At 45.0% G+C, this 15,354-nt stretch overlaps 1 protein-coding gene across 2 annotated transcripts in view; it reads right to left on the bottom strand.

The window, feature by feature from the left end:
* The window catches only part of GPS1 (G protein pathway suppressor 1), a 259,323-nt gene that overhangs the window by 204,347 nt on the left and 39,622 nt on the right, over positions 1-15,354 (bottom strand). The window contains exon 2 of one of the 2 annotated variants that reach the window (XM_085617564.1): positions 6,715-6,915. The exons of the other annotated variant lie outside the window; for it this stretch is intronic. Within the exon in view, the coding sequence (XP_085473690.1) occupies positions 6,715-6,915 (201 nt within the window). The remainder of the gene's footprint in view (positions 1-6,714; positions 6,916-15,354) is intronic. 2 annotated transcript variants of the gene reach the window in all.

The following is a 15,354-nucleotide window of genomic DNA, read 5'->3' as shown; positions in this document are numbered from 1 at the left end:
GGCATTGTAACCGTGCTTCTCTGATGGAGGCCAGTGCTGGAACCTGTGATCCCCGGAGTGAGCTCCTTATGGAAGCTATTAGTTCTACGAGTTGCTGCGGGTCAAGCTAACTTCCTTAATACATCACCTAGAAGCTATTGAAACTGGGCTTGCTCTTTTGCAGACTGGGGGCCCCAGACCTGTGAGTAAGGATGTTGGAGTCCATACGGATGTTTATCCTACGTTGCTCCCTGTGCCTTCCATGAACAGTGCAAGTCAAGGGGGAAAGCGATGAGGGGTGCTTCAGAGTCCAGTTCCCAGGTGACTTTGTCATCCCACGGTCCAAGCTGTATTTCTGCAAATACCATCTGTAACTTATGGCCAAGTAGCCTCTCCCCCTCACTCATAGTTGAGATGGGGGGGTGTATACAAGGTCAACAGAATCAACAAGGTCAACAATAGGATCAGCGAGTACAAGCCAACTGGGATGGAGCTAGAACCAAATCTATTCCAGGTCCGTCCAGCACACATCAACATTCTTCCTGAAGCATGCCTATACGTTGTTGTTTTTACAGGAGCGCTTCCCTTATGGGAAGATCAGCTGGAGTCTCATGAGCCGCTGGTAAATAAGGTTTTAGACTGTTCAGTTTGCTACAGGGGCTTGTCATTCTATATGGCGCTAAACATTTTTCTAACAAGGAGGGTTGGTTGTATTGACCCTGGGCCTGTGAAAGCTGAAGGTAATTGTGTTATTAACTTTAGATCTCCACAATTGGTCCAAAGGCTTTTGTTTGACAAATCAATCCCCAGTCATGCGAGGAGCATTATCTCTTTGGTACCTTTTGGCTATTTTAATAAGCCTTGCCATTTCCTAGCTCCAAATCAAAACCATCAAATGCCCAAATCCAGCGAGGGCGGCCCCAAATAGCTTCCAAAACCACCGTCCTGATGATTTGGTTGTACAGCAGGGGCTACCAAGTACCCATTTAGAGCATCCAAGAGATCTGTTCTTGGTACCGGTTGCTAATCGTTTTGAGGTTCTATCTGAGCTTGACTGACCATCAGGGAAACCGCTTTCTTGCCCAATAATGGGTCTGCAACTTTGCCCCGGTCTGGCTCGGTGGAGATTAATGGCAACAGGAGCCCTCTTTCCTTTTTGAGCTGGAATGTAGCAGGCCTTAGGGGAAAGATAACAGACCTATACAGGATCAATTTTATTGCTGCCTATAAAATTGCCTTTCAGGAGACATGTGCCACTTCTCCACTTTCCTGCTCTAGATTTGCTTGTTACTCCAGCCCACTGTATCATCTAGTCGGGACAGAGCAAGAAGAGGTCTCTCCGTCTGGTTCCAATTGAACCTTAATGTAAGGTGACTGTGACTGCCTGGCTGTTTGGCGTTTCAAGTTCAGTGTAGTCAGGACAATTTGTCTCTTTCCCATTTTTATTTGATACATTTTTATAATATGATTTCATCAAGGAGACTTGTCTGTATTTTAAGGATCTATTTGCATTTTTAAGCAAACTTCAACCAGCAAATGTAGTCCAGACAGAATTCATAATTTGTGGAGGTTTTAATGCTAAACTCTTTAATTCTAAGGACATGGGTATCAAGGCTCCCGTCGTTTTAGGCACTGTTAAAGGCATAGGAGTAGTGTTGAGTCTTTACCTAGCAGACATTGGTGGACTTGGCCTGTTACTTGATGGGGGCAGCACAACTCTCCCCAGTTACAGAGGGAATGGACGGGCTTCCACAATAAACTTTTTTTGTTTGTTTTACAACTAGAAATTTTCTTCTATGGTTTGTTCACAGCACTGTTGTTGGGGCGGTCATAATGTTATTCAGGTAAGGTTAGTAAGATAAACCCCCGGCAGCGGGGTGTGAGATTTCTATGCATTCTAGTAATAGTTTTAGACTAGTGTGGTCTAAGGGCAACACTCTGCCTTTTGGTGAAAAATCACCTGTCATTTCTCTTGGGTTGTTTGGCGGAGGACAGTGGATAAGTTCTCGCAGATTATTATAGATTCTTATGTGTTAATATTAAGAGACACCAGATGAAACCAATCGCACCAACTCCAAAATGCCAAAGGTGGCTTGATGGTTTATGTACAACGGTGAACCGCCATTTGAGAAGGGTTCTTGCCTCAGGGACCCAGAGGAAGTCCGAGAAGTGAGGAAACCCTACAAACTCACCCTTAGGTGTAGGGGGACTTTCCTACTTGATAAGATTGGGAAAAACTTGAAGCCGTCCGCTTTGGATAGCTGTAGCAAAGGATTTTTGGCAGGAGTTACTATCCGAATGAGAGATGCCCCGGTTAACACTCTGTTGACTTTGCTTGGGTAGCACATTTTACTCATATAAACCAAACAGCTGACAATACGTCACTAACACGTTCACTGAGGGACAGGTTGCACTTAGTACCACCCTTGCAAATTACACTCCCGGAAGTTGAGGATACGATTTAACAAAACCCTGGTGGTAAAGCGCCAGGGCCTAACGGGGTCCCAATGGACCGGTTTAAATGTAAGATTGATCTTTAGGGCCCCTGGTTTATAAATCTATTTAACAACTACTTATGCCATAAGATACCAATGTCATGGGACACTTCGACCATTGTCCCCATCTTCAAAAAGGATATAGTAACCTGACCAAATGCTATCATCTGATTTCTCACATCGACAGCACAGTAAACCTTATAGATAGGGTAATTTTCCAGCGAATTAGAGACTGGACTTGCCAAAATAATAACCTTTCTCCTTTTCAATACATTTTTTGTTTAGGAAAGGGTACTGTAGAACAAGGGTTAAACTTATAGTTGATCCAGGGTAAATATACATTTGCCAAGCACTGCCCTCTGTACTTGCCATTTATGGATTTGTCCACAGCTTTTGATTCTGTTAAAAGGACTAAGCTTAGGCTGAAGTTGCTGGATATGAACGTCGAGGACACCACTGTGAACTTCCTACATGTTTTGCATGAGAACTTATCAGCTGCAGTGCGGTATGGTCAAGTGGGTGAAAATCTCGATACCTTCTCATTGGCTCGAGGAGTGTGCCAAGGGTGCATTTTGGCACCCCTTCTGTTTATTTTATATCTCAATAACCTATGCCCCATCTGATTACATTTACAGTTGACATGCAAAAAATTGCTAACACTCTGGTACCGGTGCTACTTTATGCCGATGACGCCATTTTGCCGGCTAGGACTTATAGAGTCTTACGTAGCTTAGTTGAGTCATTTGTTTCATATATGGGCACGCTTGATTTGGCAACACGTTTTGGGAAGGCACATATAATCGTGTGCAGATCAGGAAAATAAGTTTAACAGTTAGGGGTCATTCCCTGAATTGTGTGAATAACTTTGTTTATCTTGGGGGTCACTTAAAGCTTGGGAGGGTTGTGGTATCCTCAGATTAATATTTAATCAATGAAACTCAGTAGGGCAGTCCAGCTTTAAAGGTTCAGTTCTTCCCTTCTTAAGAATCTATAACCAGCAGTGTGTCACTGCGGCTCTGCACAGAGCAGGGATTTGAGCATACCACAATACATCTGCTCTTCAGATTGAAGAAAATCATATCAGTAGACGTCTTTTGAGTCCCCCTTCGTCTAGCTCCTGTTTTATTCTACACTCTGAACTTAACTTACCTTATGTTTCGGGCAGGATTACATTGGCCCCTTTACTGTTTTGGGTTAGAGTTTGGGCCAACATTGAGCCTGGTTTCAACGGGATATCACTCCAGGTTGCCTTAAGCTTGATATGGTCCTTTTTATTCTCTCGTTGAACTATGCACATAGGACTCTCAATGAAATAGGTTTGTCAGATTTATTTTCTGCACCACATACCATAGTTAGTTCGGATAAACTATTGGTCAGAGGCAAATTCTGAGATTTCTGTCTGAACCAACGATGGGATCAATAATGTCATGAATGCTCAGTGAAGGACTACATTGTGAACATAGCATTGCCAGAGCCCGCTTCCTGTCTTGCCCTGGAACTCAACACTTAGGAAAGAACTCTTCTGTTTCGTTTCAGAGCAGGTACTGTGAGGAGATTGTTGTGTTTTCAGAGAAACGCTTATCATCAGGGTACCAGCATACCGCCTGCCCTTGCTGTGGACCTTTCACTGGAGCACAGACGACCAGTGTTTCACAGATGTAGGAAAAGGGACAAGGTTTTAAAAATGGATGTAAAATACAGTGCCATAGATCAATAATAACATTTTAAATTAAGACAAAGAAGATTACTTATCTAACCTGCAATAAACAGCGAAGAAAGAGGATAAGAGAGGATGCAATGAAACATTATAGAATTATTATGATAAAGATAGTTAAAAAACAAAACGTGACCCGCAGTTTTAGTCTGTGGTTTGGTTGGTACTCTGGTACTTTGTATTGGAAGCGTTAGGTAGTAAAGGAAGGATAAAGCATAACCTGTGAAAAAGATCAACAACAGAAGAAAAGCACATGAAATCCTACAATGTGGCATTGCCATCTGTGACCAGGAATAATGGTGATATCTGACCAACTCCAGTGTACAAAACAATCCCTGGCAATCAGCTTAAGCAGAACTGATCTATGATGAAAAAAAATTATTGAGACTATGAACAGATTTCAAAACCGGTTGCTGAAAAGAGAACCTGATCTACTTCAAGAGCCACTCTTTCTGCCTATGTCCTTAAATATCAAACTTGGAATGTGATGGTTGAGGTCCCATAACACAAGGTTCAGACATGTTAAAAGCGTATTTTAAGAAAAACTTTTTGTACAGCACATACAACCTGCACAAAAATAAAGTTTATCACCATGAATGATTGCGATTACCATAAAATCTCATAAAGAGTAAGAAAATCCACGACTGAACCAACAAGAGCTGCTATTACAAAACACGCTAGAGTCTCCCCTCCTTTACAAGCCTATAATAAATAGAAACATCTAGCAACAAATTCACATCTGTGATAGAAACTTTACAGCTGTACATCACTGATCCATACTTCACTTACTATAACAAAACAAAATAAATGAATTAATGGAAAACGGAAACTGGGACACCACACTGGAGGAAACTAACTTCTGAAAAACTAACTTTAAGAAAAAGCAATATGAAATACTATTATTCTGAAAACTATGAAAGAAAGGCAATTTCAAAGGTAGCAAGCTCGAAAATTCCACTAAAACACAAGAAAACCAAAAACCATATAATTTTATTGTAATTAAAGTAAACTAAACATACAACCAAATTTATGTTAACAATGAGAAAAAGTAGCGTACCCAATAACACCTCCCAGTACGGGAAAATGTCAAATGTTTTACAAAATTTCAAAACATCAAATTTTACACAATTTTTTAAAATGCTTGGTTTCTTTGTATTGGTTTGCTAATAAAAATACATACAACTCTCTATTGTAATCTATTTCTGTCCCTATAGATATACATCTCATTAGTAGCAGCTTTTACACCATTAAAAAATAAGCATGGAAAAGGAAGTTTAAAAAAAAAAAAAAAGATAGGCATTCTAGTAATTGATTTCTGAGACATTGTAAAGGTTCTTTATCTTGAGCAATTTTATTCAAAAGGTTAGATGGAAATGCTTCTCAGTAATGGTAATATATGAAATTGGTTTTCTATTAAATAAGACAGAAACTTTAACAAATACGTTAGTGACTGCTTATAATTCTCTGACCTCCCTTCCCCCCTCCATTCAGCTGTTAGTAGACCTATCTAAGAGACAAAATATTTGTACCCAAAATCTCCATTATTTTAGATACAGTAAAGTAGTTTCGGAAAAAACACATTTTATACTGATCCAGGCAAAAATTAACATTATCAATTAACTACCCATAACTAGCCTTACCAACGTTTAAGGATACACTGCCTCCACAGCAGAGAGCAGGACTCATTTTAAAGAAAGAAGGGGAGAAAACACGAGAACTGACAGTTGCAGAAAGAACTTCAAGAACTGCTGCCTTTGGATTATTTACAACAATTCAAACAGCTGGAAAAAGTCTGGGGCTATGACAGAAACACAAACGTTTATGGCAACAGTGTTTAGAGATCATGGTGTAAGGTGTGGGTGTAGGAGCGTGTACAGTCTATCATTTTGTCAGTCAGTGGCCTGTATGGAACAAAAAGCCTCATAAAAATGTGTGGAGGGAAATCAGGGCATAGAAGACAAAGAAGATATCCCAAAGGTCACTAGACGGGACAATAATACTTTGTGCTGTACGTATGATGCTCATAAAGCCCATTATTTGAAGAGGTCAGTCTTTTAACACAGTCCTTAAGAACTTGAAAATAATGTTACTACTGTCAGATCTCCCAACCTTTTTCTCTGGACAGTCTTTACAGCAATGGCCAAGCACTTAAACAGAAACCCCTCTTCTCTCTCTCTCTCTCGTGCACTCCCTCAACCATATCCCACCTCAACAATAGCCTCAATTTGATAAGTATGAAACTTTCCTTAAAGAACCGGTCACTCACACATCTCTCATACTCTCTCCCAGCCGACTGTTTACATGTGCTCCTGTTGCACGGTACCTCAAATCAACTTTGATTCGGTCTTCACTTTCTTTCACTTGATTAGTCAGTCATGCTGCTTCCATTTCTCTCTGTCCTTTATGTCTCTGTGCCTCGCATCGCAACAATGACGTTATCATTGCTGCAATCACTCACACTCGCTCACTCTGTATCCCTCCCCCTCCCTCTGGCCCTGCAGTTGAGGGCCCTTTTCTGAGAGATACCTCATAGAGCAGTGTGCAAGCAGACAGGCTGGCACTCAGGCTGTAGTCTCCAGCTGTACTCGGAAGGAAGAGGTCTGACCTACTGCTGTGGGGGGTGCAGTACAGATCTGTCACTGACGAGGAGGCCGAGCTTGGGGTGGAGCTATCTCTCATCCTTTCCTGACCTTCTGCACCCCCTGTCCCTGACACAGAGCTCGCCTGCTAAAGGGGAAAAACATAGTTAAAGTCTTGTCCAACTGAAAATACTTTCAAAATACTTCCCCAAACACTTTAAAAATTGTAGGAGGATGGGGAAGAGAGAAGGAAAAGAATACAAGTGATAGGAGCTCTGAATAACACAATGGAGACCGATGGTCGATACACCATCCTGATTACAGGTTTAATAAGACTTGCATAGTACAGTTAGAATATATAATGGTTAAAAAAAACTCAAAATACATTCAAACATCAGTTCTCAAGTATGTCACCTAAACAATAAACGCTGCCCAGTACCTCCCATGCACACTACCAGTGCAAGCTTCAATAATCTAGTCATTACAATTTTCTTCTCTCCCACCCTCACTTATTAAGGCTCAATTACTAGTGTGGTTCCGATATGGTAAGTACACCTGACACTGATTTAAAAGCACTGGGAATAGTGATCCGAACACTGGCCCTTCCAATTGTCAATTCCGGTGTTCAACAGTGTTAATTAAGGCTAAACATTTTGACTATTAGAACATTACCTTAGCGTGAAGTTGGAACCTTTTGTAATAAGGTATCTTACCTTCGCTGCTGGACTTGAGGCTACATCTTTCAAGATATCTTATTTTAAACTTCCTGGCAGCCTGGGAACCAGACCATCTTAATGCAACTACAGCAAAGAAATGTTTTTGGCAAGCATGGAGATCTCGTACCAAGATGAGTGCCTAAGCCAACAGCTCCCACACTCACCGCAATATTCCACTCAATATCTGCTGGAAAAGAAGCCATCCATCGATTTGAACCCCAGCATTTACTGCCACTACAAGCCCAGATCACACCAACCCAAAATCCTTGCACTTTGCTGACCCAGTAGGCACGGCTCCTGGGTCAGAAGTGGCTCAGTCCTGCGGCCCTTGCTGGTGGAGAGCAGACTCTGCTTGACTGTCACTTTTTGGTGTTGCCTGACAACCTTGACTACAAGGCAGACAGCTGCAGCCCACAGGGGAGAGGCGAATCCGCAGTGAGAAGCATACCTATGGCAGGATGGTCCCCTGGTGGCGTACAACAGGGAAGAAGCTCTGCTGCCATCTTGATTATCACATGCGCAGCCTAGTGGAGATCTCCTACTGTGGGCCCAAACTGCAGGTCTAGCCAGGAGAAACACCGGCTATGAAATAACTGTAGCCTGTAGGCTGCCTAATGTAACATTGATATGAGCTTGATACAGTGCTTTATTTGTAAAAGCCACAGCTCTGGCTGTGTATTAAAAATCAACAGAGCAAATACCAAGGCTGTACAGTCTTGAATTCACCTCCTGCCTCTTTAATCCACTACCCGACACGGCTGTTATTCCACTATCAACAGTCCCTGCTTTCTGACTTTGTGGGGGTTTTTCAGTCTCTCCTCCTCTGCCTTTTCACTATGTGTGGTTTTCCCTCTCTTGCACATGGACAATATCTGATAAGAAAAAGTAAGAGCCAGTCCCCAAAAATGAGTGCCAGTGACCCCCACCTGCAATCACCAGCTGAAATAAAACACGGACTAGAAGACTGTAAAGGGGCTATGTTACCTATCAACCCAACTCCACCCTCCCTCCACTCCCCACCCCAGTACTGGGCCAGATCTATTCATCAAAGAGCTGTATGTGCTCCCTTCACATCCTGAGCACCATGATTTTGGATCAGTTTGTGTGGCTATACACCTTACCGTTCCAAGCAGGATCAGCATCCTATTGCCTGCACCGCCTTCACCTAATACAACAAAATGGCAGAGCATCCTACTAATTAGTGCACTGCCATCCCTAGTCTTTCGGTAGCCCATACTTTGAAAGGGTTCTGTGTATGCGGCCCTAATGTTGGCGATTGTGACTGCGGCATCTTATTTTGATGAGTAAATCTGTAGATGACTGCGGGCGGCACACACCATGGTAAAATTTGAATGCCAGGCAACCCAAACTCACCTTCATAGGTATGAAATACTCAGATTGCTGAATTCACAGGCAGTGGTTGTGGGGATTCGCTACAGACCAATCCCCTAACCACATCAATGGACGATATGAAAACTATCCACATTGACATGAAAAATAGCTGACCAAAAGAACGACACCATGACACCACGTTTAAACCAAATGAGAGTGTGCTTTGATAACAGGCTAATAGCAGCATATCTCTGACCTTGAGAATGGTATAAAAACATAACGACATGCTTGCACAACTTGAAAATTCCATTGCAGACGCAAGGTCAAAGAGTGGGGACCTAAAGACGTGCTCATGGCACAACAATATTTGTATTCTGGGATTGCCAAATCCCCTCTCTTTGAGAAACCTGAACTCTTTGTGGAAACGCTACTTGCAGAGATCTCTGGTAGAGGAAGATGCTAGCAGTGCTTCATAGTGGAATAGAGGTGTAGATCCTTGTTCTCAAACAGGTGCCCTTGTGTGCCAAACCATAACTAGTCTTCTGCAATTTAGGGAGAGAGACGCGTCTTAAGGTTGGCAAGAGACTCCAGCGAATTTATGTCTTTGTCCCGCAGTCTTTTTCCCGCAGGAATTCACAACGCGGTCCTTACAACGACCGCGTTGTGATTCCGCATACTATTTCTCCGCAAGTCGTAACGGAGGGGGGGGGCGCTGGATGGTGGAATAGTATAATTTATTATTCCAACTCCAGTCTGCGCGGACACTAGGGAAGGTGTTGGATTTTAAATCCAACACCTATCCTCGCCCCCACCCCCCCCCTCGCACGTCGTTGATCCGACTTGCGGAGTAATTGTAACAACCGCGTTGTGAATCCCTGCGGGGAAAAAGTTTAGTCATAAACGTTGTTTACCGACTCCAGCACTGTCGAATACCAGGGAGCAAAGGTATTATTCTCCCCGGACTTCAAGGTTGCAGTAGAAAAGGCCAAGAGCTTATCTGCTGAGGCCCTGCATGAAGCAAGCCCAAGTTACTCTGTTTTATCTGGCTATGCTTAGTGGTTAGTGAAAGACAGTAGATTCTTCACGAAGCCTGAAGATGACCTCAAACTTTGGAAGAAGCTTTCTATAAAGAACTGTCACAAATCTTCTGATTTCATGGAGGTGCCACTAAGCAATGTGGAGTAATTCGGTGGATTACAGCACTCTAGGTTCACTGAAGTAGTTTGATATATGAACTTTACAGAGCTCTGAGGTGTCCCTAAGCAATGTGGGGTAAATTGGTCGATTATAGCACTCACGGTTTACTGAAGTAGTTTGGTATATGTACATGTGGTGTACTTAAATGTGACACAATCAATATGTTGACATATTGCACGTCTTATAGACCTGTCCACACACTTATGTAACATGTGCTAACTTTGATACCATAACTACTGCTACATTTTCAAAAACGCCTCCTTTAACAATGCAAACTTTTGCTGGTGGTAAGTGTAGCATGTCTCACAGTGTTTCCCTATGCAGTTCCTGTCTGGGGCTGCTTTGGGTCCAAATATTAAGGGTATATGCACTACAAGTTGGCGCTTACAGTGCGAGTAGGAGAGGGTAGGATAAAGTGGCTGGTTGCTTGTTAGCATGCTCGTTATTAAATATATTCACAAATGTGTACCCTGAAATGTAGGAGGGTTAACAATCCCAAGAAGGAGAGCCTGATTTTGGCTTATCTGTACAGATGAGTGCCAATGTACTATTGTCAATGTATACTCCCCAAATATTGTGTGAACACACTTCTTTGAAGATACTGAAGTAATGGACGTGGCCTGGCTACCGACCAAGATGGTCGTGCAGCACTGAAGCTCTGCTGCTAAACCCCGACATCCTGGCCCTATCCTGCATAAATCCTTAGCCATCCGCCCTAAATCTGGGCTCTGCGGATCGCGGAGATCCTGGCTGCTGTGTTTGGAGGAGCTGAGGCAGCTACGAGCGCGTAAATGCCGAGATTGCCTGATTCAGCCTGCAGGTCCGGGGTGCTGCAGGCTTACACGTGGGCCGACTCTGTGCTCGTCTGCCTGGCGCATCCCGGCTGCGGCCGATGCGCTTACCGTGTATCCGGACGACTTGGAGGCCGTTGACTCATTTACAAATCGCAGTACAGCGGGCAGAGCCAGACATCACTGCCAGGGTCCACCGCGCCCTGCAGGTTCATCCGCCCGCTTGCCCTCCGGAGGCCCTGCGGCGTCAGGTGCTGCGGGCAAGCCTGGGGGCCGGTCCCCCGACTGGTCGGGACGATGGAGGTGGCGCTGGGGGTCAGATGAGCGCTGCTGGTCCCTGCTGTGCTTCTGGCCCACTCGACGAGCTGACGTCAGCTGACGAGGTTGCGGAGCTGATCGGAGCTCCGAATTGAAACGCCGGAGGCGTGATGTGTCTGGACGCTCTGTTCCTCAGCGGTCTGCGAGATTAAGGCCTGCTTCAAAGACGAGCCGGCAGCGGCATGACACAGTAAGTGGACTCCTGCTATGAAGTGGTGACACCCGAGCGGTGCGAAAACACTCAACCTGACTGGCTCTGCTGGACTGAGTGTTCACACAAGACAATTATTGGCTGCTGCTGGCATTGGAATATCTCCCTAGGCAGTGCCATTTTGAGGATCTGTTCCCTTTCCAGTGCTGCCGGTGATATCGTCCGCCGCCTCATTTCTAGGCACTTGTCAGCTGACCCTAGGTGAATGGACTGGGATATGGGACGCAAGAACCCAAAGCAGCGCCGATTGTAATTTGGCTGCCTGGACAATGTCCCCAGAGTCTGCTGCAAACATGGCGGAGGGGGGAGTGGAGGGTGCTAGTTCGATCTTTCTCCCCCCTCCCCCCCTCACACTCCCCCTGGCTCAGAGGAGCTGAGCGGGATTCAGGGCGTTTTAATGCCCTGTAAAAGTGTCTGGACACCATGGGGCCTAAACTTGACACGCACGTACGGCGACTGGACAATGTGGAGGGGAGGGTGTCGGACCTAGATGGAGCCACGCAGTCCTCCAACGAATTGACCGAATGGATAAACTCCTCAAATCGGTAGCCATGAAGAATGAGGATCTGGAAGTGCACAGCAGGCGCAATAATATTTGCATCCTAGGTGTTCCGGAGTCCACAAACACAGGGCGCATGGACTTATTTGTGGAAAATTTGCTTACTGACCTCTTCGGCGATGACGTTTTCACAGTCACCTTCCTAGTAGAGCGAGCACATCATTCCCTCAGTCCCTGCCCTAACCCGGGATGCCCTCCTAGGCCCATAATTTCTCGTCTGCTAAATTTGCAAGACAGGGACACAGTGCTCAGACTGGCGAAAGAGAATGGCACCACCCTGCAGGGATCAACTTTAGCGCTGTTCCCTGACTTCACAGCTACGGTCCAGGAGGAGAGAAGAAAGTACTCATGAGCAAATGCCACGCTCAGAAATTTGGGACTTCTTTATGGCATGATTTACCCGGCACGCCATCAGGTGGATGTGGACGGCAGGTCCAGAGTCTTCAACACCCCCTCTGCAGTCCAGGCGTTTTGTTAAGACTACAAAGTGAACTCCGACGGAAAGAGCAAGGATCCCTCCAGAGACTCCCCATCGCACAGCGGCTCAGTGGCTAGTGGGGAACTCTTCATCGGAATGACCCAAGTCACTGTAACGTGTGTGCTACAGCTAACTTTTTTTTCGATCCCTTATTGCTTTTATGGCAAGGTATATACTGTTGATGCTTTAGATTATGCAAAATTGGGTAAGCGGTCTCACCCCTAGTGTTTTATCACCTTTGATCTACTATCCCGGTTGAGATGTACGTTAAGTTGATTTCTTCTTGCCATACATTATGTTCCCATGATGCAGTCTATAGGTTTGTTAGAGGGGATCTTCCCTGCGTGGGGGTGTGCAGGGATGGGTGGGGGCGTGGGGTGCGGTGTTTTGTCTATTTGGGGTTCTAGTGCACTTAGTTTGAAATGCACGCCATGATGGGGCATGTACTCTTTGTCACTCACACACACAGTCACGCTTGAATTACCATTATGTCTTCGGGGGTAGGCTATCCACTTTCTCGGACTTTCATTGATCACACAACGTGTGGGGCCTTAATAATGTCAGAAAAGGGAAGCAGGTGTTACACTATCTACAGAGACACCAGGTACATGTCGCATTTTTACAAGAGAAGCATTTGCCGAAGTTATCTTCCACTAGATTTGCTTCCTCTTGGGGTCCCAATCGCTACTTCGCAAACTATAGCCCATACGCCAGGGGGACTGCAGTCCTGCTACACAGGCACTTGCCTTTTCAGGTGGACAGAGTCCGCAATGATAGTGAGGGTCGTTATATGATGGTAACTGGGTTATTAATGGAATTTGCTTGTGTGTATGAGCCGACTATTGATAACCCAGACTTTTTTCATGACCTCCATAATCAACTCATGCAGCTTGATGCAGACTATATTTGCATGGGCGGCGATTTTTACTTCTTATTGGACCCGGCACTAGATAGCACGTCTGGCTTCTGTGACCCTAAGCCACGATCTCGGCGTGCATTGTTGCAGCTGTGTGACTCGTTGGGGCTGGTGGATGTGTGGCGGCTCTGCCGCCCTGGGGAAACTGCTTACACTCATTACGCTGCACAATATGAAACCTGGACCAGATTAGACTTCTGGTTAGTATCCCCCAATTTCTTCTTCTTGGTACCGCGAGACGAAGCATCTTCCCAGCATGTTCTTGGATCACTCCCCTGTGGTGCTCACGGTCAGGGATCCAAGACCAGAGGGTTGTGAAAGACAGTGGAGGTTCCCGGGTCAAGCGTTGATGGATGAGGTGTTCAATGCACAGCTCTGTACCGCTATTGTAGAATACTTTGCTTTAAACAATGGTTCCGTGCAGGCGTGGGCCATTCTTTGGGAAGCCTTTAAAGCCTACATGCACGGAGTTTGTATTGCTAAACATTCGGTGGTATTGAGGGGTACATAATCCAGCACTGAGCAACAGCTTGAGTCGCTTGACAAGGAGCAAATAGCACAGCCTGACCAGACTAGACGGAACCGTAGATTGGCACTCCTATTGGAGTTCATGGAAGCAGCGGAGCGGGAGACGCTTTGTTTAAGCAAATCCACCACAGCACGACACTATGGCGAGAGAAACAGGCCCAGGCGCACCTCCTGAGGCCTGCGATGGGACAGTCTTGTATTCCCTGTATCCGTTACTCTAGTGGTCGGACACAGACACCCGGGAGATACGGGATGAATTCTTAGAGTACTATTCTGGGAAATCGCACTTGTCTGGCTTGATAAAGTGATGCAGGAATTTTCAGCTGAACCATTTTCTGCAGAGGAAATTGTAAGCGCTATTGACGCCACGATTGGTTCGACTGCCCCTGGATTAGATGGGTTTACTCGTAATTTTTATAAAGCCTACAAGAACCTCTTAGCACCTTACCTTCTCGAGGTCTACAATGAAGAGCTAGAGCGTAAAGAACTGCCTCCCACATTGTGTGAGGCAGTAATAATCCTCTTACCTAAGGCTGGAAAGGATACACTCATGTGTGGTTCATACATGCCGTTATCGCTTTTAAATCTTGATAACAAAATTCTCACTAAAATGATTGCGCTAAGGCTAGCCCTCTTGTTAGACCGTATCATCTCTAAGACCAAGTCGGGATTTGTCCCTCATAGGTAGACGGCATTAAATCTCCATACTTTTTTCACAGTCCTACACAGGATATCGCGGGAGGTTCCTGCAGCGGACGTATTATTAGGTACTGAAAAGGCCTTCGACTCCTTGGAGTGGTCCTTTTTCCTAAGGGGTTTGACAAGCTCACTTCACTCCTCTATAGCTCGCCCACAGCCCGAATTCGATTAAATGGCACCCTGTCCTCACAATTCCGGCTCACCCGCGGCACAAGGCAACGATATCCGCTTTCTCCATTACTTTTTATTATTGCGCTTGACCCGCTGGTCCGGCATTTCGAGGAGCAGCATCTACATAGAGGCCTCCAATTCAAGACTGGTCGTCTACTAATCTCACTCTACACCGACTATATCATTCTCTATGTTCGTCACCCTAAGGAGAATTTGGACCCACTAACTAGGGAGATTATTCGACACGGGGGATTCTCTGGACGTGGCATAAATTGGGGTAAATCCGTCATTTTTCCTCTAACATCAGGCACAATCAAATGGGATTTTGGGTTTCCCCTGCAGTAGTGCGATGAGTCAACTAGATATTTAGGAATTCAGATACACCTGGACATTTATATTGCTCAATTACGACCATCTATGTATAAGCTAGAGCAGCAGGTAGATTGCTGGCTGAAACGCTGTCTGTCAATGGCTGGTCGTGTCACAATCATAAAGATGGTGGTGCTTCCAAAATTCTTATATCTGTTTCATAACATCCCTATCTCACTCCCCAACAGTTTTTTCAAAACTATCCGGTCCCATCTTATCAGGATTGTTTGGGGAGAAAGTAGAGCCAGAGTTGGCTGGGACACAATTACCTTGCCATACGAAAGGGGTGTGCTAGGGGTTCC

Source organism: Triturus cristatus, chromosome 7 (genome assembly GCF_964204655.1).
Source record: "Triturus cristatus chromosome 7, aTriCri1.1, whole genome shotgun sequence".
NCBI lineage: Eukaryota > Metazoa > Chordata > Amphibia > Caudata > Salamandridae > Triturus > Triturus cristatus.
The sequence above is the reverse complement of the archived record's forward strand: the minus strand, read 5'-3'. Positions and strand labels throughout refer to the sequence as shown.